The sequence below is a fragment of the Papilio xuthus genome, unplaced genomic scaffold (genome assembly GCF_000836235.2).
Source record: "Papilio xuthus unplaced genomic scaffold, Pxut_1.1 DF824992.1, whole genome shotgun sequence".
Taxonomy (NCBI): domain Eukaryota; kingdom Metazoa; phylum Arthropoda; class Insecta; order Lepidoptera; family Papilionidae; genus Papilio; species Papilio xuthus.
Window position 1 is genome coordinate 1154165 of NW_013533657.1, and position 24315 is coordinate 1178479.

Genomic DNA, 24315 nt, shown 5'->3' on the forward strand with positions numbered 1-24315 from the left:
AAGCAAGACATGATTATGGTTTCATGTATGTAACATTTATTTAATACGTAAATAATTTTAATTTAAGTAAGTATTTCACTTAAGTATAAATAAATCTTCTGCATTTAATTATTGATTGATATAAATTTATTATTTGTTTAATTTACATATTGACTGCTTATTATAAAACACTAAGAACAATACTACGAATATTAAATGATCCACCGAAAAAACACGCTTCGTAGCGGCATATTCAGTCTACGCCGCTACGCGTTCGCAACCGCATGCCTTCGTAGACTCTACGTAGGTACCTTGCGACACGCAAATTATAAGTAAACTTGTTAATTGTTAATTAAATTATAAAGTTTTAAGTTAATTACTTATTGTTATAAATGTGTAAGAATTGCGTTGAAATGTGGTGAGTTATCTTGCTTTTTTAAAATTGTGTTCGTCAGATTTATTGTGGTTACAAATGTCAAGTATTTAGTTTAATTTACATGTTTTTATGCATTTGCGAATATTTATATATTAGTACAAACAAAAACAGCTGCTTTTATAAGAATGTATCTAATCTTGGTATCTAGTTAAATGTGTACAGCCTAAAGCTCAGACTAGTTATGTCAGACCTCGCATAATATTTGAAATGTTTTATTTCTTAGATTTTTTTTCGTCGCCAAAACCTTCTTTAGCGTCGTAAGAAAAGACTACCAAAATTTCATCCAAATCTGACCAACTTTAGCCGCGCGTAGAGGACGATTACAATGAGACGTATGTACTACCTATCGCCTGTGAATCTGCCCGCGTTTGATTAAAAAATAGATAGTAGTTGATTCCCAGACCTACTGAATATGCATATAAAATTCATAAAAAATATAAATCGGTCAAGTAGTTTTGGAGGAGTAAACATTGTGACATGAGAATTCTATATATAAGACTAGCTGTCCTAAAATAAAAAAATAAACATAACTAGTTTCTGGCAATTAGTTGAATTTTTCTCGACTTAAAAGCCTTTCCTAGATTTCCACGAATATCCCTATATACATATCCCAATATATATATATAAGGATATGTACTCGTGCGATGCCGTATCTATGAGTATTGATATGAAAGTTTAGTCAATGAAAAGATAATGACGTAATAATGTCTCTTTATAAAACCGCAACGAAATTTCAGATATTGTTCGTCTACATTTTTATTGATTAGCAATATTAACATGACGGGAGTAAATCGTTACGAGCACGCGACGGGCACGCGACGTTGTACTTTACCGGAGTGAAGCCTGCAAGGGAAGTTTATGAGCATTGCGACTTGCGATTATAATATAAGCACATTTGTATTTACTGACAAGAGGATGCTATTTATGGTTGATTAGCTATCGCCCGCGATGCCGTTTGCTCGGAATTAAATGAACATAATTTGTACTAAGAGTTCTTCCAGATTATGTTCTACATCTTTGTAAAAATTTTAGCGAGATCCATTCAGTCGTTATGGAGATTGCTTATAACAAACATCCATTCATCTATAAAACTATATTAGTAAGATTTTTATGTCAGTTCCATAGCGACGGTCTTTAGCCTAAAGGCCTGAACATTTAGTTACTACTTCTTTCTAATATTATGAATGCGAATGTTTAGATGGATGGATGTATGTTTGAAGGTATCTCCGGAACGCCTGCTCGGATCTTGATGAAATTTGTCATAAATGTAGAGCATAGTCTGTTTGGAAGAACACATAGACTAGTAATTAAGTTTTTCTAATTTCGCGCGGCCGGAGCCGTGGGTTATAGCTAGTAGTAAGTGTGTCTATTACATTACGACGTAATACCGGCTTATTTCTTTTTAAAAAATGATTCATAGTTGTGTAACAAGTTGCCGGTACGTCGCTGCATGTCCTCGTAGTCGCTGCCGCTGCGACGCGGTGCGGTTTTTCAACTCTATATTTATAAAGATGCTACAGACACGCACTAAAGACACGCTATTCCTATTTACCCCTTGATTCCCCCCTTTAAAAATACTTTGGTAATTGGTAATAATTCGTAATGTTCTTTTAAAGATTAACTGAATTATAACCAGTCTCTATATTGTTATGTTAAGTGTTAGGAACTTAACTTATTTCTTACTAATCTTATTGGATGGATGGATGGATATTTGTGAAGATATTTACGGAATGGCTCAACGTATCTTGATAAAATTTAGCACGGATGTAGAACAAAGTCTGGAAGAATACTTAAGCTACTAATTAGGTTTTTTTTATTAATTCCTCGCAAACGTAATCGCCAGCGATAGCTTGTTTCCAATAACCTCGACTATGACATGAATATGGCAGGATTTGAATCTATGATTGCAAAATTAGCAGCCCATTCTCTTAACCATTATTATGTGATTAACGGGTTTGGTAGTAAACAATTTAGATTGGTTAATTCACCATGTTGCAATCAATGTTATTATATTCTATTCCAGGTCTAATTGCGTTGAGCACACCGTCTCTATAACATTGACATAGAACGCTATCGTCACGCTATTGCCGTATCGGTGTAAACATAGTTACATGCGTCATGTGCCCCTCCAGCTATCACGTAATCTGATTATTATCAAGGCTTTGATTCGGTCGTATTGTATTGTTTGTAATTGATTTTGACGTCGGTACGCTTTATTTTTAGATAAATTTTACAAAATGTTAGCTTCTTTTTTTATATCATAAGGTGGCAAACGAGCGAGCGGCCACCTGAAATCGCTGAAATAGCGAAGTGACTATTGCCCATAGACATACGCAATTGCATATGCGTGCTCTAATCATGCATGCAAGGGAAAATATTTTTTTTCTGTGCATCCTCTCCAACGTAGATTAAAGGTAGGCAACGCATATGCAATTGAGTATGTCTATGGGCAACGGTCACTTCGCTATTTCAGCGATTTCAGGTGGCCGTTCGCTCGTTTGCCACCCAATGATATAAAAAATCCTCTCATCCGGAAAGTCCACTTCCCATTGTTTCTTTATAAGAAAAAGGATGGGAAGGGAAAGAGGACTATATTAGGCCTCCGGGACGCAAACTCATCAGACGAAACGCGGAATTGCTTCCACTTGACGCCTGTCTTCTGTGTGGTCGTGGTATTTCACCGGGCGAGCCGGGCTAATTCGTGCGAAGATGTTAAAGCGGTCTCTATCACTGTTAAATCATTTTATTTTTGCGATTGTTTGTGTCGTCCATTTCGTTCATAATTTATAAGTAATGACCCATGTTGACGACACCTGTCCGTGACCCCAGCTGTCAGCAATGTTTGAACAAACATTTGTCACAATTATTGGCCGCTCATTGTATATACTAGTTGACCTTCAAACAAAGCTCTGTTAGTTTCACACGAGGGCATAAAAATAAGGCAGAGCAGTAGTAGTGCAGCGGGGTTAGATAAAGTGCATTCGCTTTAAAGTGATTCCATAACGAACTTAAACGATATGCCACGTGATTGTTGCGCGTCAGTTCCATATAATTTTGATGTTCGATATGAAATCGCTTCAAAATAATGCTATTGTTGTTTGGAAAAGAACTGTACTGTTTTAACAGTATGTAAGAGTTTAGGCATTTCTATTGTTGTCTCTGTTTTCACAAAGAAAGAAAAAAGGATGACAATATATGCCAGAAGTTTATACGTACACAATTGTAGTACTGTGCTGTTCTACTGATCAGTGTTACTGTTCCGTTCTAGTGTGAAACTAGCCTAATATAAAATAGCTTTTGCTGTATAATTTCATTGTCATGAAATAAAGCTATCGTTTATAATGGTTATGAAACTATGTTATCAAGAAATTACTTTGATGAAAAGATATGTTGTTTGATATTGTATTTGTAAATCGATTATACTCGTATTATTGACTACAGTAAAATATAACTGTTTAATCTTTGAATCGTCTGTTAAATGCCCTTTTAAGTGATTATAGTTATATTTATCCAAATGTAACAATATTAATAATATATATGTATTTATTTATTATATTCTTAATATAGTACATTTCATATATAAAATAACAAAATTATACAAAATATATTATATTAAAAATAGAGCAACACCGGCTGCGGAATCCCCATGACTCAAACAAACAGCGATCAGGGCTGCAGAGACAGGAACCTTTTCACGATGCGTGCGGTTTCTAGAATAACTGTCTTTTGTATTGGGCCCTTAATCCAACTGTTTAGCGAAAGCTTTTTGAGATGTTGGTCGAAGCTCTTCGCTATCAGACCATTCATTAATATTATTAGTAATATGATAATGCGAATGTTTAGTTGGATGAATGGATGTTTGTTTGAAGGTATATCCGGAACGAAATTTGGTATAGACGTAGAACATAGTCTGGAAGAACACGTAGGCTACTAATTAAGATTTTTTATAATACCGCGCGGACGGAGTTGCGGGTGACCGCTAGTTTGCTCAATAAAATATATTTAAAAACTTCAATAATATGAAAAATGATTTGGTAGTTAATATTATCTTGTTGTAAAGAATTTAAATAAATAATTATTTAATAGAGGTAAGGTTTTATTAGAAAGTAACAAGGAAAATAAATTCTACCATTACTATATTATTAGTAGTCTGGTGGCGTGGGAGAGCACACGCGGTGCTGGAAGTGGCACAAGTTATATGCGTTTAGCGTCAAATGTAAAAGACGACTTTAACACCTAAATCTCTGTATAAAATATATCGTCGTCCTCGTCTTTCATCTTTGAAAAGACAGAGATTATTTTGGGGCTGAATTATCCACGGTTTTATTCTAAAATAGAATTTTATGCTATTCGTCATTGGTAGAGTATTCGTAAGAATGGTCCAGTCGACCACAATTACACAGAAGGCGTAAAGTGGACGTAATTCCGCGTTTCGTCTGATGATTGTATAGTAGAGGCCAAATCTAATCCTATTTTCTTTTCTACCCTTTTCGAATTAGAAAAGGATGGAAAGAGGAAACGGATTTTGCAGTAGTCTTCTTTATAATAGAAGTTGTTCAATTGGACATCAAGACAATATGAATATCTTATGAAGTCTGTACTTGGTCACCTGCGACATATATCTTGATAATTATCCTGTAATTGTCACGTCTGCTACTTTGTTTTATTGCGGAAATATGGCGCCAAGAATGTCACCTGCTTATTTAAGTATTTACTTTGATAATGCACTTATAACTACTTATATTTACAAGTTATAATATTTGCATGGAGTTTCCTGTACGTCACATCTTAATCTGGCCTTTATCCATCCATCTAATCCCTCGCCTTCTTCAAAGTAAAATGAATTTAGTCTCAAATACCTGACCGAGTTACTTTAAATTTTATGCTCTTGGAATCTGTGGGTCAACCACGAATATGCAATATGGACCATCGTATCTTCATCGTCAAAATGATTACGAGATTTCTTGTGTTTTGAACCCAATGAAGTCTAGTTTCTACGTATCTGTGTCTTCTCTTTCAGTTGACACGTGAAGATATGAAGATGTGTGCGATGCGGTCCGGCTGTGATGCGTCCCCCCACGCTACCGCTACCCCCCTCGCCTAACGCACGCGGCATGGACAAGTACGAGCAACTATCTGTTGTAAGTAATCTACAATATATTAGATTTAATATGTATTTAATACAACAGCCACCAAAAAGACTGAAAGGCAAGAAACTGGTAGACCAAGTTAAGGTCCACAAAGAGTTATAGGGACTAGGGACTTATTGGTATAGGAAGACAGGTGACGTTCAGATCGACGCAGCATCGATAAATATTACGACACGAGCCGGAGGGACGTTGTCTAAGTTTCGAGACTAAGTAAGTGGCAAAAGACCACACAAAAGGAGTATAGGCGTGATTTCCTCTGCCTGTATAATTATCTCAGTTTCTCCTAGCATAATAAGAGTACCGGCGATGTTTTTGTACTAGTTTCGTAAGTTCAGAAGGTAATCGAATCTATTGAACAGAACAAACAGCAGCATTGAAAACATTTAAAGAAAATTTCGCTCTTTTCTTGGTTGTAGATTGGTACTTCGTTAGTTTATTGCGTTAGATATCTCCTTGGGAAGTTTTGAAGTCATTATGAAATGTACCCAGGTAGGTGAAGGATCGTATGGCGTTGTGCTGAAGTGCCGACGGCGCGACAACGGCCAGCTGGTTGCCATTAAGAAATTCCTGGAGACGGAGGACGACGCAGCCGTCCGCAAGATGGCTCTCAGAGAGATACGCATGCTTAAGGTTAGCATCAAATAACATTTATTTACTCTATTTTATTTGATCACGTTTGCATTAAATTGTAATAAAATGTTCAAATGTAAGGAGACTAAATATATACTTCTTTATTAGCAACGTATGTGAAAAGGAATGAAGTTATCAGTCAGGTCATTGTGCTTTTAAAGTTATTATTTATTTTCTTTCAATTATCTTAGAAAGGTTAGTGGTTATTTGATGGAGCCGGTAGGGCTATTTTAGGCGATCCTTGGTCGATATATTGTCCATCTGTTACTAAAGATTACTTTGTATTTTAAAATATAAATTTCCTCATTGGTCTTCTCTATCCAGAAATTGCGTCACGACCACCTAGTGAACATGATCGAGGTGTTCCGTCGCAAGCGGCGCTTCTACCTCGTCTTCGAGTACCTGGACCACACGCTGCTGGACGAGTTGGAGGCGGCGCGCGGCGGTCTAGGCGATCATACCACGCGACGGCATCTGTACCAACTTCTCAAAGGCATCGACTACTGTCATCAAAACTCGGTATCTATAACTTAATTGTGTAGTAAACGGCTTCTGACAATTCTTCTGTGATACGCCAAGTTGCTTCACCTCTTTGAATTTAATTTGATTACGATTAAGGATTTATTTTTGACAAAATTCTAGTACAGAGCTCGTGGTCTCCTTTTTCTCTATTGCTACAAAGATCAAGTATGTTAGTAGACGGGAAGATGAAAACGTATATGAAGACAAAGATGTAGTGTACAATGGAATGTTCTAATTTCAAACATAACTAAAAGGGTGAGTTCATATTGATTGTTTGTTATATTACGAGCAGATAATCCACCGCGACGTGAAGCCGGAGAACGTGCTGGTGTCGCAAACAGGCGTAGTGAAACTGTGCGACCTAGGGTTTGCTCGCGCGCTTGCAGCTCCCGGCGAGCCATACACTGAGTACGTGGCCACACGCTGGTACCGTGCTCCGGAGCTGCTTGTCGCTGAGCACAGGTACATACATACAGGCAAACCTCCTTTCATAACTTACGCTTCCAACATATTCGGTTACCAACAATATAACAGCCACAAATGGAAGAGTAGTCCAGACTCTCTGCTGGGAAAGGGCCAAGATATTGATGGTTATGAATCTGGAAGCAGGGAAATTGTCATTTTGATCAAACTGTAGGTATGGTCCGGAGGTGGACATCTGGGCGATCGGTTGTCTGTTCGCGGAGATGCTATCGGGCGATCCGTTGTTCCCGGGAGACTCAGACATCGACCAGCTGGCACTCATCATCAGAACTGTTGGTGAGATTGTAATACTTCAATTGGAATACTTTTATATGCGGCATAGCATCTCTACATGGTCTTTTAACTTCGGTAACGGTCTGCTTGTGATATTAACAGGTAAGCTAGCGCCAAGACACCAACAGGTAGTATCCCGTCTGTCAGGCGGTGCTGCGCTGGGTGGGCAGAGTGGGACATGCGTCGCTGGCGAAGCACGTGGCTCGCTGCCCGGTGCTGGCGCAGCGCGGGACCTGCTCGCTGCCTGTCTCCGCACAGAACCTCGAGCGCGGCCCACAGCAACAGCATTGCTTAGGCATAAGTTAGTCAACACACATACAGCACAAGTTACGGAAATAGATTCTGATTAAAGCGTATTTAAGGCTGATTTACTATTATTTTTTTAGATTTTCAATAATCTAATTTATTAAAGTGTTGGTTAATTAACTAAGTATAAAATATCACAAAAAATTAAGTTAAAGTTACGGTAATTTAGCAATGGAATAATAAATTTCAGATATTTCACCGCGGACGGTTTCTCAGAGAGCTTCAACGCTGAGCTGAGAGCGATGTTAGGCAAAGAGATACGAGTAAGTTATAAATCTATGACCAAATGTTTAAACACACACGTTTACGTATGACAATCAGAGGTTTCTTGTTTATTTATATTTGTAAAAGTGTTATAATTTTGGTGCAGTCCCCACCGGCGCAGCAGAGCACGGCTCGCAGTGGCAAGCCGCGTCAACAGTGGACACTAAGCATTATGCTAGTTAGTATGTACTAAGTACACTTAATTAAGTACATTTTATTGACTGACTGACCAAGTGACTTTATACAAATTACTTTTGAACTTAGACTTATTTATAAAAAGTTAACTAAATTGACACTAAGGTTACTTTTTCGTAACCTTAAAATTCTATAATTAGTTATGTTCTCTTGTATTTTCAGCCTGAAAACAACAGTTCGAGAACAAACAGTACACACGGGGAATCCCTCATAGATTATAACTATAACCCGAGTGAGTACATTTCTTAATAGCACTGATAATATAATGCTAGTACAGATTTTACTAATGATAGATATTGTCGAATTTTGTTTCGTAATAACTACTCATAACGCCATCTATTGAAGCAACAGATACACTATCTTAATAATCGGTTTCAGAGACAGAAATTCCTGGTTTAAATATATCATCTCTGTTTTTTTAAAGATAATGACAGGAATGATTACGTTTTATGCAAAGTTTTTGGTCTCAGAAACCAATAATTGCGACTTCTCTAATCGTAAGAGAAAATTCCATTCTCTTATAAAATCTAGGAACGTTGTCCTTTATTTTTATTAAACTTTTATTTTACTTTATATGTTTATTTACCAGGATATCATCTGCCTTTGCTACTTGGTTGAGTCATTCGTGTATTTTGTGTCAGTAGGTTCGGAGGCGCCGACAGAGGGCGCGCCGGCTGCAAAGAAATCATCCAGCGTCTTATCAACCACATTGTCATCTCAATTGAATGAAACTGATGAGGTATACATACATAAGATAGCCTTTATAATAATATTTTTAATAGCCATTGCCCGCGACATCGAAGGCGAGGAATTTATGTCACCCAGGAATAGTAGAGCTTCACTATAGTGAAAGAGTTTTTAAAATCGCTTGAGTAGTTTCAAAGCATATTCAAACAATCAAATCTTTCCTTTTTATTAGTACAGACATAGTGCTATAAGAAATGTTAAAAACTTCGTTTAAGGGGCGCCACAATCGCCTTTATTATATCAAAAGTACGTGTTAGTTTAACATTTTTCCGCAAGATGGCCAGCTTTTTTATAGGATTCAGTTTGTTAAAAATATAACAAAAAGGCCGATACCAAGTAAATGGGACAAGATCAAGGACTGAAGAAGAAGTTTATGATAAAAAATTGTTATATTGTCAGGCGAGTGCGTCCCTGCCGGCGCCGCGTCCCCCCGTCACACGCTCCCTCGCCCGACTCGTCAACGAAACCTTCCAGGTTAATACAACCATAGTTTTTCTGTTAAATTATTAGGCAATTTAACAGAATTAGAGTTAGTCTTGTATATTACTACGCTTTTATATCAAAATTGTAATCCATTTTAAAGCCTTTTCTATGTCTAACAAAGAGTGGATTGTAATGCAAACTAATGTTAATATTATTATAGGTTTTTTTTAATTCTTATTTCTACTTCTCAGACATTTCCTGTACCCGTCAGTACTTATCCAAGAACACCCTATATAAAGAAGTAAGTATTTACAAAAATATCTTAAAGTATTATAAATCTAGAATACGCAATATATTTTAAGCCTAATATTTTTCTTATACTCATCAATTATTTTTTTTCTTCATCCATTCCATTATTATTTTATAATATTAAATCAAACTCCTGAAATAGGGTGAACAGCAAGCTGGTGATGGACAAGGACATGCTGGGGGAATGTCTCAAGAAGTCAACTAAATCTCATCCGCCCAACTTTTCTCTGCCATACGTGCCTGGAGGTAAGACTCTAATTAAAACGACATTTTTGCATAAAAAATTGTCTTTTTTATGCATCTTGTAAATGAAATCATTTGGGATTAGGTTAATATTACGTTAGTTTTTTTTTGTCAGCCAGCAACAGCCCCATGAAGAAGGTAAAGAAGCCTCTGATGCATTCTGTCAGATCCTACGACACCTGGGACACAATGGTGAGTGATTCTTAATTTGTACAAAATTTTATCAATTAGCTGTCGACCGCAACTCCGTCTGCGCTGAATTAAAAAAAAACCTTAATAGCCTACGTGTTCTTTCAGACTATGTTCTACATCTATGCCAAATTTCAGCGAGATCCATGCAGCTGTTCTGGAGATAATCTATAACAAACATCCATCCATAGTCTGTAATAAACAGTCGCATTTATAATATGAGCGTCGGTGGCTCAGTGGTCAAGTACTTGACTTGCAATCTGCAGGTCCTGGGTTCGAATCCCGCCATGTACCAATGTGTTTTTCGGTTTCCGATTTACATATGTACATTTATCCGACATTCTTACGGTGAAGGAAAACATCGTCATGCAACCTGCACATATCTGAGAAGTAATTCAGAATATATGTGTGAAGTCAACCAACCCGCACTTGGCCAGCGTGGTTGACTATGGCCTAATCACCCTTAACTTAGGGTAGGCTCCGAGACCCTCGGTGGGGACGTATACTGAGCTGATGATGATTTATAATATAAGTACGATATTGTAGATTCAAAAGATGGGTTTGTTATAAATTTATTTTTGTCCTACCTTTAGCGCGGTGGAACAGAGTCGACGTTCGAGGCTCGCACGCCGACCAACTTGCCGTACATGTGACTCTACAAGCACGGCTTGTACAAGCTGTGCCATCACTGACTTGTACACTGTGTACATGTACCGCCGCACTGCCATTGTACACTTTGTATATGTTCAGTCAATAGACTTGTGTACACTTTGTATATGTTCAGTGTTCAGACTTGTGCAGTGTTAGTAAACTGTAATATTGAGTGACAATTATGAAAATTATATAAACTATGAATAATTTAGATACAGGAGTGATTTTTTTACTTTGTCTAGTCAAGTTTGGTTATAAATTGTATTAAACATCATCATGTATTTTATTATATACTTTTTAATATATTTAGAAGTTAAAACTCTGTAGTTACTAATATAATCCTTAGATTTTTGCTGTTTTTATTTTCTTTAAATAATTAGTTTGAATATTATAATTATATGATGGGAAATCAAGTATTTTAAAAATTATTGTTATTTTCATAGACATTTCGATAGATTTTTATCTATAGTCTTTTTATCTTATTTGACAAAAATAATTTCTTAACTAATTCATTAAAAAGTGATTAAATTGTTTTCAATATTTTAGGACATTATTAGTTAGAATCATTTGACTCCAATGACGTGCTTTCGTTACAAAGTCCAGTGTCAGAATGAATAATGGGGGGACATGACCGTCGACATTTTAGTAAGGCTAGTGTTGAGTCAATACACTGTCATATTTTCGTATTTTGTTCTTAACAATATATCGTTCAAGATATATCGATATATAATCATGAAATGTTTGTGATTGCATAAAAATAATTAAATGTAAATAAATATTTTATCCTTCATTTTATTATTTCTTGAATACTAAATAATTATGTATTAGAGTTTATTTGAAACAATCAAATATCTTTTTATTACGCTTGCTTTGGTTTATATTTTTAAAAATATCTGTAAATATAGAAAAATGGAAATATTGTTATATTTGTGTGCATTGTAAATATCAAAATTAATATATAAAGAGACAACTTATATACTTTTTTATATTGTTTAACGTAAAATACTAAAGCGTCGTATATTTAAAAATATTGGAGTTTTTGTATAAAATTTGAATTGTATTTTGATTTTAAATATTTTAACAATAATATTTAACTTAAATAGATTTTGGTACTCGTTAATATTAATTTTTAAATTAATATTTATTCCAATAAATGCTGTATAGTACATAATTTTATTGTCTTATTAGCTTTAGCTGTATGCATGGAAATGTTTTCTTTGTGCATCCTCCCCTCCGTGGATTAAAGGTAGGCAACGCATATGCAATTGCGTATGTCTATGGGCACCACGACCAGTCTGACAAGACTGCAACGACAAAGAAGAAGAAGAATGGGCAACGGTCGCTTCGCTATTTCAGCGATTTCAGGTGGCCGCTCGCTTGTTTGCCACCTTATGGTATAAAAAAAGCCAGCGGCTCTGTCCGCTAGAAATTTAAACTTAGTAAGTAGCTTATGTGTTCTTCCGGAGTATTTTCTATATTTATGACAAATTTCATTGTCACAAAAATTAAAAAAAAACTTGTAAGAAATATCCATCCATCCAAACATTCATAATTAAACTTTGGTTAAGGATAAATTAAATTTATATTAATATGGAAAAGAAGTGTATGATATTTTCATCAAAAATAAAAAAAAAATATGGTTGAATTTTCACGAATGGTTCAACCGCTAGTAATAAAAAACAATTATATATGATTTATTTATTTCTAACTGGCAGTTTATGACTAATACATTTTAAAATATTGTATACATAGGGTAAATATTTTTATTATAAATGAAAAAAAAACATTGACCTCAATAATATACATAACTAATTACTTTGGATTTTAAATTTTACACAGTTGAGTTTCTAAAAGTGTTTCCACTGACGATATCTTTACAGAAACATTGACATTTATTTTTATTATTGGTCGAAATCACGTTTAGACTATTGAATTTTTATATTTTAAAAAGCCTATCTCTTATGTATCTAATAGTATAATACATAGTATTATTTAAAAATAAAAGCGAATTTCAAGCAAATCTACAAAAAAATCAGAATGCAATTTTTTTTGTTGAAAAATGCAGATATTTTTTTGTATCGAAATCTTGTTCATTTGAATAATTTAAAAAGATATATTAAATTGTTGTCACATCTATAAAGCTTTTGAATAAATTAGGGGTAGACAGTGACATTTTTTTTTCAAAAAGGAATAATGTAAAATACAGTTAATATGTCAAATTAATGTAATATATAAGATAAAAGCAGAATTATTCTAATTTACTTAAAAATCACTAGAAAGGAAAATCAGAAAGTAAATTCACGTATTAGTTATCCTAATTGAGACCTAAAGAACTATTAAATAAGAGTCATAATCAAACAACTACGATATATTGACTGGAGTATAAAATTAACAACTAAATAAAACGCGCTACGAGACATGTGACTTTATTCACTTAGACCCAATGTAATAAAGTTATATCTCCAGTTATAAGAGATGTAACTCTTTTCATCGAATAATGCAATTTTTTATTTTAAATTCAATCTAATGTATAATTATATAGGATGTCCGAGAAAAATGTGTAAAATGATTTTACCATAGATTTTTTTCACGAAAATACGCCGATTTAACTTACCTCTATGTAAAGTTGCTTCTTTTAGCCGCTAGATGGCTTTCAAATTTCCAAATTAATTTTATATTAATTCAAATATCTCAAAAAGTAATACATAGATTTTATTAATATTGAAAACATTGTTTTTCATAAACACCTTTGTTATAAACCTACAGGGGGTTCAAAAACACGAATATCGAAATAATCATGTTTTGCAACCAAATAATCTGTGGTACTTCATTCTTTCCGGGACATTCTGTATGTCCTATTGTTTAGAGTAATACGTATCGTTGTATAAAAGTGCAGCGCGCGTTCCCATTGTATGCAGCATCGTTGTGACGTCATCAGTGACGTCATCAGTGTGACGTGGTTCAGAAGGTGGGCGGGTGTTGCGGGGGGCAGGGAGTGGTGAGCACCTCACCTCCGCTCTCTGTGATTGCCACCGTCTTGTGGTACTTTATGAGATCGGCTGAAATACACAGATAAAATATTTTTTAATCATTAAAAAAAAAGTTAAATTATCATAGAAAACATATTTTAATTTATAAAATGAATATGTGCTATATTTGGTTCGTTGTTTTAGCATCTATGATATTGTGACGTCATCTGTTGAGTATTGAATGCAATTTTACGTCAATAGGTGGCGTTCTTAAAATATTATAAGTCGATAATGACATTTTTGTTTCAGAAGAATTTCTATGACCAGATTTAGACATGATTGTGTGCATTATGTATGTAATACAATACATTCCAATATAATAAAGGGTAAACACACGCTTTTCTGTTATTTAGGATGTCAGCATTGACATAAAATATTTACTTTTTTTTAATAAGAAGCTTTTGACTTATACTGTGCTATATATTTTCACGATATTCAACTTAGGTGGTGAATAAATTAGAAAAAATAGTTCTGGGAGAAAGAGACAAAAACTACAATACTGCCAATAGCAGCAAACTAAGTAATGTTTTTTGCTAATCTATACTAATATTATAAAGCGAAAAAGTTTGTTTAAGCGCGCTAATCTCATGAACTACTGGCCCGATTTGATGAATTCATCTTTTTGTTGGATAGTCCATTTATAGAGGAAGACTTTAGGCTATGTAACTACGCTGCGACCAGTAGTTTTTTTTTATTTCCGCGCGGATGAAGTCGCGGGCGACAGATAGTATGTAATATGGCATGTGTGAGAGGGAGATGGAGATATTTGAGTGTATGTGAGGTAGGGTGAGGGAGAGTACCGAGCGAGGTGTGGGTGGTGGTGGCGGCGCCGAGCAGCCGGTAGCCGCGCTCCGCCTCCACCAGGTAGTGCTTGCAGCGGTCCTGTGCGCGGTAAGAGAGCGCGTACCCCCACACGCGCTCCGACACGCGCACCAGGAAGCTGCCCGCGCCGCGCCCCGACAGCGCGCGCTCCGCCTCCACGCGCGACATCACGCCTGACACAAACACGACACCCTCGTATGTTAATCATCAGCTCAAGAAGGCTCGGCCTCTACCCTAAGTCACGGGTGACTGTCTTCTCAGATATGTGCAGCATCACGATGTTTTCCTTCATCATAAAAACGTCGGATAAATATACATAAAAAGTAAATCGGAAATCTAAAAACACATTGGTACATGGCGGGATTCGAACCCAGGACCTGCAGATTGCAACTCAAGTGCTTGACCACTGAGCCACAGACGCTCTAACGTAAGTTAGGGATGACGAAATAAAAAAAATGAGTAATAAATTGTCATAATAAACCAGAATAAAGAAAGACATGAAGTCATTCCGTTATTCGTCTGATGAATGTGCGGGTATGTTCTGGAAACCTAATTTTAGTTCCGTCTTTCCTTGAAACAGTAGATGGAGTAAGATACTCATAGGAGGGGGAGATATCCTCTTGTTGCTGCTCTTTGATCGAATAAAGGCAGGCAACACATCTGCAAAATGTCTACGAGCATATCCCTTCGCTATCTTGGCGAATTTAAATCACCAATCGATCGTTTGCCACCTTATAATTCACGAAAAAAGAGCTTTGATTGTAATTCTTGGTTTTGTCTGGGGAAGTACCAGGGTCTCAGAGCGAGAGAAGATTAGAGGTTTCTGTTAAAATAATTACCATGGAACCAATCGACGGGTTTGTTGTTCTCGTCGAGACCGACTCCCTTCTTCAGCTCGTGTGTCTTGAACCACTCCAGCACCGCTTCGCGGTTTGGCGGTCTGCCGGCTATAATTTACAAAGTCAAAAATGTTTTAGACAGTTTCGAATGACCTTTCGTACTCGACGAAAAACTTGATCTGAAAGTCATCAGATGTACCCTTCCATCCATCTTGATTGACCACAGAGTAGGTAAGTACTACTACGAGAACCAGTATATCAACACCTCTATCCAGTATACCCGGAAGATCAATAAAGAAATTAACTAACCTTGCGAGGGGCAGGGCGGGGGCTCTATCTCTGCGCTGAGGCGGTGTGCCTCTCTGGCCGCACGAGCTATCTCACGCATAGCTGCCTCGGCTTCCTTAGCCTTACGCTCTGGAAATACAATAAATCAAATCAATACTTCAGAAAGAACCAAGCTGGCAGAAGACCACTGAAAAAAGAACTTGCCTATAAGGAAGAAGAAACAAGTTTTACACCACTTTTGTAAACCTGCCCTGGTCTTTCCATTTCTAGAAGATGGTAACGTCTTCTATTTTAAATAGGTCTTTTGCCTCATCCATTGATGATGTATACGAAACTGAACAAGAGCTACTAGTCTCCTGGTCTCGTCTAGTTACCTTGTTCTCTCCAGACAGCGTCCATGTGGTGCGTGGTGCGTTGAGCGTCGCGCAGTGTGCGTGCCCGGCGCGCGCGCAGACCGCGCAGGATGTCACCTGCACGTGCCGCTGCCACGCGCCGCTCCCACGCAGCCACGCGCAGGCTCACACCGTCTGCCACCTGACCTGACTCCTAAACCACGCCCCAGGATTATCAGCTTAGCAGCAAAAGGATTATATTTTACACTCTTTACCAACGAAATTCCTTCAGTTCAGTCAGTAAGTTTCATACATTTTTGAAGTTCATTATGGAATCGCTGCGAAGCGAATGCACTTTATATAACCCCCAAAGTCTACAGACCGAGAATGAATGTAGACCTTAGAATAAATGTCTTAAAAGTGCTTTAAGTTTCGTTAGATAAAAGTATTCCTCTTTCTCTGTCACTCTTAATAAGGCTAAAGATAATATCTCTTCATGTCGACGTTTATTGTTAGCTATACAACACGTGATAAATTTCTTGTCTAACATAAAACTAACCTGTATTACATCTCTGACGTCCCGCTTGCCTTCAATGAAGTTGAAATGCATTGTGTTCTTGTTGAGATCAAGTTTGATGGCGTCGTATTCAGCCTTGTCTATATCCTTGGGCGAAGGCATAGGCCCCAACTCTTCCATGCGCGCGCGCAGCTCGTCCACTGAGCAGTACAAATCTAGCGTATCTTCTAGAGAGTCAACATTTTTTGGGGATAAATCGAACTTCTGTAACAATACATCAATCATCTCAATTCTTTTCATCTGCTTAAAAAAATATAGCCTGAACCTCGTTTAAGAGTAACAAAACTCGAGGGCTCCCTCAGGAGCCTCGGCTCGGGCTGTTACTTCATTATAGTTACCGGATTGGGAGGTCACCGAGCTCTTAGATCGCTTAGGTGGACGCTCCATGGAGTGACTGGTCTCAAGGGCCCCCGAGAGGGGATCTCGGCTTGGGCTGTCACTCATTACGCGTTTAGCATTCCGATTCAAGGGTGCCCGAGAGGGCCGAACCTCGGCTTGATCGGTTGCTATTATCTGATTGCTATTAATACATCTAACTGCATGGGTAAAATAAAATCACGTTCCTCAAAACACTATAGACACAGAATCTCAAAATCGCGATCTATGTATATTGCGTTATTGTACAGCGCCATCTATGATCTGACTGTAAAAACATTTTAACACTGTAACACATTACCTGTTCCAAGGCATCCAGTGGCTGGAATTCAATGAGATGCGTAAGCTCCTTCTCGACAGACTTCCTGAGCTGGTGCGCCTCCTGGCAGGCTTGCGACAACGCGCGCTGACGGGCTTCTTCTGCCAGGATATCCTCGATGCTACGGTCGTTAGGATGCTCTCCCATAACCCATACCTGGGAAAAGATGTAGAGAATTATGGGTATTTTTTTTTCAAGTTGTTTATATGCTTGTTACCTTTTAAAAAAATATAGTAATTTTTAAACGTTATTAGAATCCTTTGGCTTTCGTTACAAGTCAAGTGTCAGATTGATTAGTGACACAAGCGTCGACATTTTAATAAAGCTACTGTTGCGCCGATACAGCACAGTGTCGGATTTTATTCCTAACATATTTATAATTTGCGTCAGTTTAGAATTAGATGACCTTGTCTCACTTGGGCTTGGTGTTTTATACCAATTACGTTAAATATAGGACAATAACGTTGTAGGTAGATAATAGAGGGGCGCGGTTAAAATAGACCAAGGCTATGTAATGTTATAACAATTAAATTGTCAACATAGTTTAAACGTAACTATAGATATTGTCCTGAATAATGGAATTTTTAAGAATATTCCTAGTGTCGTCTACAAATAATTGTCATAAATTTTTAAATTTAGAATATCTGAAAATTGTGCTTACTACACGCAAATTGGTTATCTTATCTTCGTTTAGATAGACGGATGTTTTTTTGAAGGTATCTCCAGTACGGCTCAACGAATCTCGCTGAAATTTGGCATAGATGTAGAACATAGCCTGGAAGAACATATAGGGTACTAATTAAAGTTTTGTAATTCAGCACGGACTGAGTCGCGGGCGACAGGTTATGGAGCATATAATTTTAAAGGGAAGGATAAAGTTTAAATAATGACACGAATTAGCCTATTTGCGTCAGTTTTACGTCATCATCATGCATCTATAATTATACGAGCCTATATCAAAACTATAGTACCTACATACTTAAAAGCATTAAATTATTCAAACTTTCGTGAGACATTAGAATAAACTTATATAAAAACGGCTAAACACTCACGTATATTCGTCCGAAGGCGGCACTGACTAGGTGGGCGACGGACCGCATCCGCGAAATAGTACCAGTCCCAATCACCCTGATTAAGGGCCCCTGATGGGCTCGAAACTAGTCGGTGCCGCCACCGGACGAATATAAGTTAGTATTAAGCCGTTTTTATATAAGTTTACTTTATTTAGACTTTAGGTTAACAATTTCGTTACGGTAACAAAATAAAACTACAACAATAAAAAGTAACAGTAAATGTTGGTGAAAAATATTAAAATAACGCGTATAAAAAGCAGGTTACTTACTTGCGAAGTTCATGAGAACCGTGCTACGTAATTATATTAATGTAAACAGAAAATTCGTATTGTTCTAGAACGACTTCTTGACCGTTACATATGCAAGTAACGTCTTTCGCCGACATTAGCCTAATTTCCCGCGCATATGTTATATCATTGTTTATGGTCAGATATCGCTGCGAGGTTTCGCGCCAATTTACGCGTATGAATTGCTAATTTACAAACGTGTTCTAAGTCTAGATATGTCTACTTGTGTAAGACTAAGCCGTTAAAAAAAACTTGTTTCTTATTTATGTTTCAGTTGAATGTATCCGTCTTTATTACGAATGTAGTTTTTTATAACTGACGTCAGTGAGGTCCAAAATACAACTTAAAAGAGACGGGATAAGGTGTATTATTGCATGTCATTTACAAACCAACTTCCTCTTATTATTATTTATTTATTTAATATTAGTTAAGATTTAGTGTATTTTATATATTTGTTTGCATAATTTTATAGTTATTTATTTTATAGTAATTTTATAATCTATGATATGATATTAATATGTAACATAATAGACCACATTTAGCCTTTACCTACAATTTGTCCTGTAGGCCTTATTTTAGCCCTCTTTCCCTTCCCACCTTTTTCTAATAAGGAAAGGAAGTGGAAGTAGACTTTCTGGATGAGAGGATGCATAGAAATGTTTTCTTTCTGTGCATCTTCTCCGCCGTCGATTAAAGGTAGGCAACGCATATGCAATTGTGTATGTCTATGGGCAACGGTCACTTCGCTATTTCAGCCATTTTAGGTGGCCGCCCGCTCGATTGCCAGCTTTTGATATAAAAAAACACATAATCATCAGTCAAATGAGGAATTAGGTACTTCCATTTCGCGCCTTTTTGTGTGGTCGTGGTATTCCATCGGTCCAGCTGGCGATTCATGCTGCTGCAGACTCTACCACTGATATCTTATCGCATAGTATATAGTAATACACTTACCCAGGGTTCACCATCCTCCCCCTTAAGGAACTGCACGTGCTTTTTCCCGTTAGCTTCATACTTTGGCTTATCCGTGTCTTCTTTGCTCACTTTGTCGTCCCACACACGCCAGCGACGCACCTGAAAACAAACGCACAACGTGAACGTTTAAAACCTAATAATAATAAGTCATTAACCGTGAGTTTCTGAGACATTTACGCCTGTCTCTATGATAAAATAGAGATAACAAAAAAAGAATGTTTCAATCGTGGATTTTGCTCTCAAAAACCCACGGTAAATATTTATATTTAGAAACGTAACTCTACATGGACGAAGTCGCGGGCGACAGTTACTTAAGTATAAATCTGTAACACAACAAAGATTATACAATATTTTCTCTGCAGATAACAGAGACGTAATGTTTATAACGACGTTAGAGATAAAGACAATCAGGAGCTCAGTAGGCGGACGTCAATGCTTGTTATCAGAGGATGCTGCGGTCGAAGTCGGTCTTAATACTGACGATAGCAAATGGCGCCGGACGGAAACATTAATAAATTAGGACATTGATAAATAGACATTTCAGAATTATAATATACTAACTGTCGCCCGCGACTCCGTCAGCGCGGAATATAAAATAACTTAATAAGTATGTTTCTTCTAGACTATTCTACATCTATGCCAAATTTCAGCACGATCCATACATCCATCTAAACTCTCGCATTTATAATATTATAATACTAAGAAGTAAGACTAATATCTATAAATAAAAAATTACTGTGCTGACCTTTTGACAAACAAGAACACAAAAATTTTACTTTAATACGAATGTTTAGATGTTTGTTTGTTAGAAGATATCACCAGAACGGCTGAACGGATCTGGATGAAATTTAGCACAGTATTATGCCACTATTTTAATTATACTCCGCGGACGGAGTCACGGTCGACAGCTAGTCTACAATAATAAGTAGAGCTGACTCTACTTAGCATTTGTTCCGGTTATACTTAAACTGTATATACTGTATAGTCTTAACTTTACAATACAAATATAGTCAGGCCTGAATTATCGAGAACTTGATAAGCGATATCTTGTATACGCGAGAATCATTGTTCTCGGGTTAGAGAGAAACCTCTATAAGCGAGAACAATATTACGGTCCGTCGGACTCGAACTCATCCAGGTTGGACTGTACATACAATTGTTAATATATTTTGTATGGTCCTTCATATCTACGTTATACTAAATAAAACATATAAATCTCATTGGATTAATTGTTTAATAACAAGAGTTTAAAAAACATAATGAAGAAAATCTAACATTAACTTTTATTTTATTAATCATCCTAAATAGCTTTATAAATAACATTTACATTCTCGATCTGATAATTAATTAAAATGAGATATCCCTTTACCTTATTCTTGACTTGAAAGTTATTTCTTGAACAAAAACATATCGATAAAAAATCGCAGTTAGAAATAGAATCTTAAATAAGCACAACCGTATTGAGTCTAATCGGTTAAAAAGAACTCCACAACGACAGTTGCATTCCTGTCCTGACTCATACGAGTTGACTCACAGGATAGAATGTATACAGTCGTGGAGTTTACTAGCCATTATGGTATCATTTGACACTAACAAAGGCAATAAATCGAAAATATGTCATGGTGATAATATCGAGTGTAAAGTTAACTAAAAATCTCATACTAATTTTGACATAATTGACGATAATAAGGCGCTATCCCAAATAATAAGGGGTTGTTTTAACATTTCCGACATTCCTGCAAACATCCGATATAATGGGGCAGCTCTGTCGGCTATGGCGATCGGGCGCTGTATTCCTGGCGCCTGTAATGGTCGCACAACTTCGCCCAGACCTTACGCGCTACATAAATAATCGTGCTAGGCCGACTGTTGGCAGTTTGTTCTACAATATTCGGTTCTAAGAAGCGAATTTCTTGACTATATTACCATGAATACAAGAAACTAAGAATGGAATGTAACAAAGAAATCAATCTACACTTTATTTTATCAAAACCGCAAACCGTCCTTGAAATACAGTCTCTAAAAATAACACGTAATATTTATTGTTAGAATAAAAAAAAAACGAAATCAAATAGAAAAAAAAACTGACGCCGTGAAAATGGCTTGAAATAGCCTGGAACGTGGTAATTGTAAAAATAAAGGTGCTGTCCAACTAGATCTATATTAAATATTTAATTTTAATTACATCGAAAGAACTTATATTATTATTAAGTACCACACTAAGGGATGTTATAGTTACTCTACTGCTAACACTCACATTGAACCTACACTAAAATATATCCTCAGTCTTAAATTAAAGTTTAAAAGCGTCAGTAGCCTAATGGTTAAGGATACGGATTTCCGATCACGAGGTCGGGGGTTGGAATCCCGCCATTCGACTATTATCGTAAATCATATCCTAGCACAAGCTAGAGCTTAGTTGAAATGGTAAAAGTAATATTAGTAAATTTCCAAAAAAATCTGCTACTATTTTTAGTAAAAAAAAAAGTTTCTGAGTGTAGCAGCCTTTCCTTTACTTTGCCACTTTAGCATTTAATTATAAACATTATAGCTATAGGCAAATATAATATTAATTTCTAGCATCATTAGCTTAGATTATAGGCTTTCTATATCAAGAAAGCACTTAAAGCGTATCCAGATATAACTTAATACTTGAATCAATGTCAGCTTACTAGAAAGTATTAATTATATACTTTAAGTCCTGCTTCCACTGGATACGACAGAATTTCATTAAAATACTTTCTTGAAAACGTAAGCGAATGATTTATATCGAACTAGCTTTCGCCCGCAATTCGGTCCGCAAGGAATTAAAAAAATATTTAATTTAATTTAATTGTGTTCTACCAGAATATGTTCTACGTCTATGGCTAATTTAATTGAGATCAACTGAGCTGTTCTGGAGTTACCTTGAAACATCTATTCAGCATTTTTTTTAATCCTGCTCAAACGGAGTCGTGGGCGACAACTAGTTATTAAGGTGTTAATAAAATATAGCGTTACCTGTTCCTCACGCATCTTGCAGAACAGCGTCTGTTTCTGCGTCTCGTCGAGTTCAGCGAGGATCTCCGGGTCTACCCACATGTCGCGCAGGATTTGCTGCAACATGGTGACAACCCTGACAAACAAACAATATATTATTATATAAGAAATAAAACTGATTTGTTATACGATTTAATTAAGCCCTTAAATTATATACTTAACTAATGTATGTAAACTAATTAAGTATAGATTATTTAAATTGCACGATACATTTTAATGATACTCAGACAAAGAATTTGTTCTTTTTAATTATTCATTAAAAGGTCATTAACCTTATAATAAGGTTTAAAATACGAATTAGCATCACTAATAATACTGGCCACTAATAAAAAAATCTTAATAATATTATAAATTCGAATGTTTAGATGGATGAAACGGATTTTGCTGAAATTTGGTATTAATGTAGAGTACAGTCTGGAAGAACATATAGGCTGCTTACTTAATTGTTTTATAATTCCGCGCGTATAAAACCGCGGACGACAGCTAGTCGAATACGAATGTTAAGGCCAAAATTACAAACACGTAATTCTTTATCTAGTATTGTATTTTTTGTTAGATAAATAATTGTATACGAACTAAAAGAAACCAATTAATTAGTTTACTTCCATATCCTCCTTTAGTCGTAAATGTGTAATTAAGTACAAATTATCTTTTAGTTCCGCATAAACTTAACGTGTGTTAAAGACGTTAACCTTCTAGCATTTCGTTTAACACATATGGACTTAACTTTTTTTTCTATTACAACCAGGATATTGTAAACGACAGGGTAAAGAATTACTATTTGTGTCATTAAATTCAAATTAAAAATAATCAATCAGATTAAAGGGTTCCTATTTAATATTATAAATGCGAATGTTAGGATGGATGTTTGTTAAAAGTCATTTCTAAAACGTCTCAACAGATCTTAACGTAATTTTGTACAGATATAGAACATAGTCTGGAAGAACACGTCACCGAGGGGCTCAGAGCCTACCCTAAGTTAAGGGTGATTAGGCCATAGTCAACCATGCTGGCCAAGTGCGGGTTGGTTCACTTTACACATATCTTCTGAATTTCTTAGATATGTGCAGCATCACGATGTTTTCCTTCACCGTAAGAACGTCGGATAAATGTACATATGTAAATCTGAAATCGAAAAACACATTGGTACATGGCGGGATTCGAACCCAGGACCTGCAGATTGCAAGTCAAGTGTTTGACCACTGAGCCACCGACGCTCCTGAGCCACCGACACTCCACTAGAAGAACACGTAGACTACTTATGAAGTTTTTTTTTTAATTACGCACGGACGTCGTCGGGCGTCTAGTTGTAAATGACAATGACATTAAAAAACTTAATAACAAATTTTAAGCGTGTTAAAATTGCATTTCAATCGTTCGGCTGTTCAAAACATCCGCACCCTCATACAGACAACATGGTTTGTAACAAGAAGCAGATAACATTTCTTGAGCAAAGGAAAACGCACGTAAACAACAATTCTTCACATGCTTTACGTGTAAGGAATTTGTTTATTTTCTCCACAACTACTAAACGTCATGAAATCAATCAAAGGACCACGA

At 36.3% G+C, this 24315-nt stretch overlaps 2 protein-coding genes across 5 annotated transcripts in view; one reads left to right on the top strand and one right to left on the bottom strand.

Moving 5' to 3' along the window:
- Window positions 1-11001, top strand: part of LOC106126606 (cyclin-dependent kinase-like 4) — a 16511-nt gene extending 5510 nt beyond the window's left edge. The window contains exons 2-16 of one of the 3 annotated variants that reach the window (XM_013324334.1): window positions 5436-5556; window positions 6055-6195; window positions 6520-6714; window positions 7010-7179; window positions 7355-7476; window positions 7576-7774; window positions 7970-8042; window positions 8150-8221; window positions 8401-8470; window positions 8880-8977; window positions 9385-9459; window positions 9660-9709; window positions 9860-9963; window positions 10076-10152; window positions 10743-11001. In XM_013324334.1, the coding sequence (XP_013179788.1) occupies window positions 5482-5556; window positions 6055-6195; window positions 6520-6714; window positions 7010-7179; window positions 7355-7476; window positions 7576-7774; window positions 7970-8042; window positions 8150-8221; window positions 8401-8470; window positions 8880-8977; window positions 9385-9459; window positions 9660-9709; window positions 9860-9963; window positions 10076-10152; window positions 10743-10802 (1581 nt within the window). In that variant the 5' untranslated portion in view covers window positions 5436-5481 and the 3' untranslated portion in view covers window positions 10803-11001. Of the gene's footprint in view, window positions 1-5435; window positions 5557-6054; window positions 6196-6519; window positions 6715-7009; window positions 7180-7354; window positions 7477-7575; window positions 7775-7969; window positions 8043-8149; window positions 8222-8400; window positions 8471-8879; window positions 8978-9384; window positions 9460-9659; window positions 9710-9859; window positions 9964-10075; window positions 10153-10742 lie in introns of those variants that run through there. The other 2 variants (XM_013324335.1, XM_013324337.1) reach the window with 2 other exon arrangements.
- Window positions 11002-13675: 2674 nt separating this feature from the next.
- The window catches only part of LOC106126890 (SH2 domain-containing protein 4B), a 41753-nt gene continuing 31113 nt past the window's right edge, over window positions 13676-24315 (bottom strand). For both annotated transcript variants that reach the window (XM_013324798.1, XM_013324797.1), the window contains exons 2-10: window positions 22717-22831; window positions 19696-19815; window positions 17364-17537; window positions 16670-16891; window positions 16153-16324; window positions 15800-15907; window positions 15491-15598; window positions 14630-14824; window positions 13676-13859 (exon numbers count right to left, since the gene is read on the bottom strand). In XM_013324798.1, the coding sequence (XP_013180252.1) occupies window positions 13762-13859; window positions 14630-14824; window positions 15491-15598; window positions 15800-15907; window positions 16153-16324; window positions 16670-16891; window positions 17364-17537; window positions 19696-19815; window positions 22717-22821 (1302 nt within the window). In that variant the 5' untranslated portion in view covers window positions 22822-22831 and the 3' untranslated portion in view covers window positions 13676-13761. The remainder of the gene's footprint in view (window positions 13860-14629; window positions 14825-15490; window positions 15599-15799; window positions 15908-16152; window positions 16325-16669; window positions 16892-17363; window positions 17538-19695; window positions 19816-22716; window positions 22832-24315) is intronic.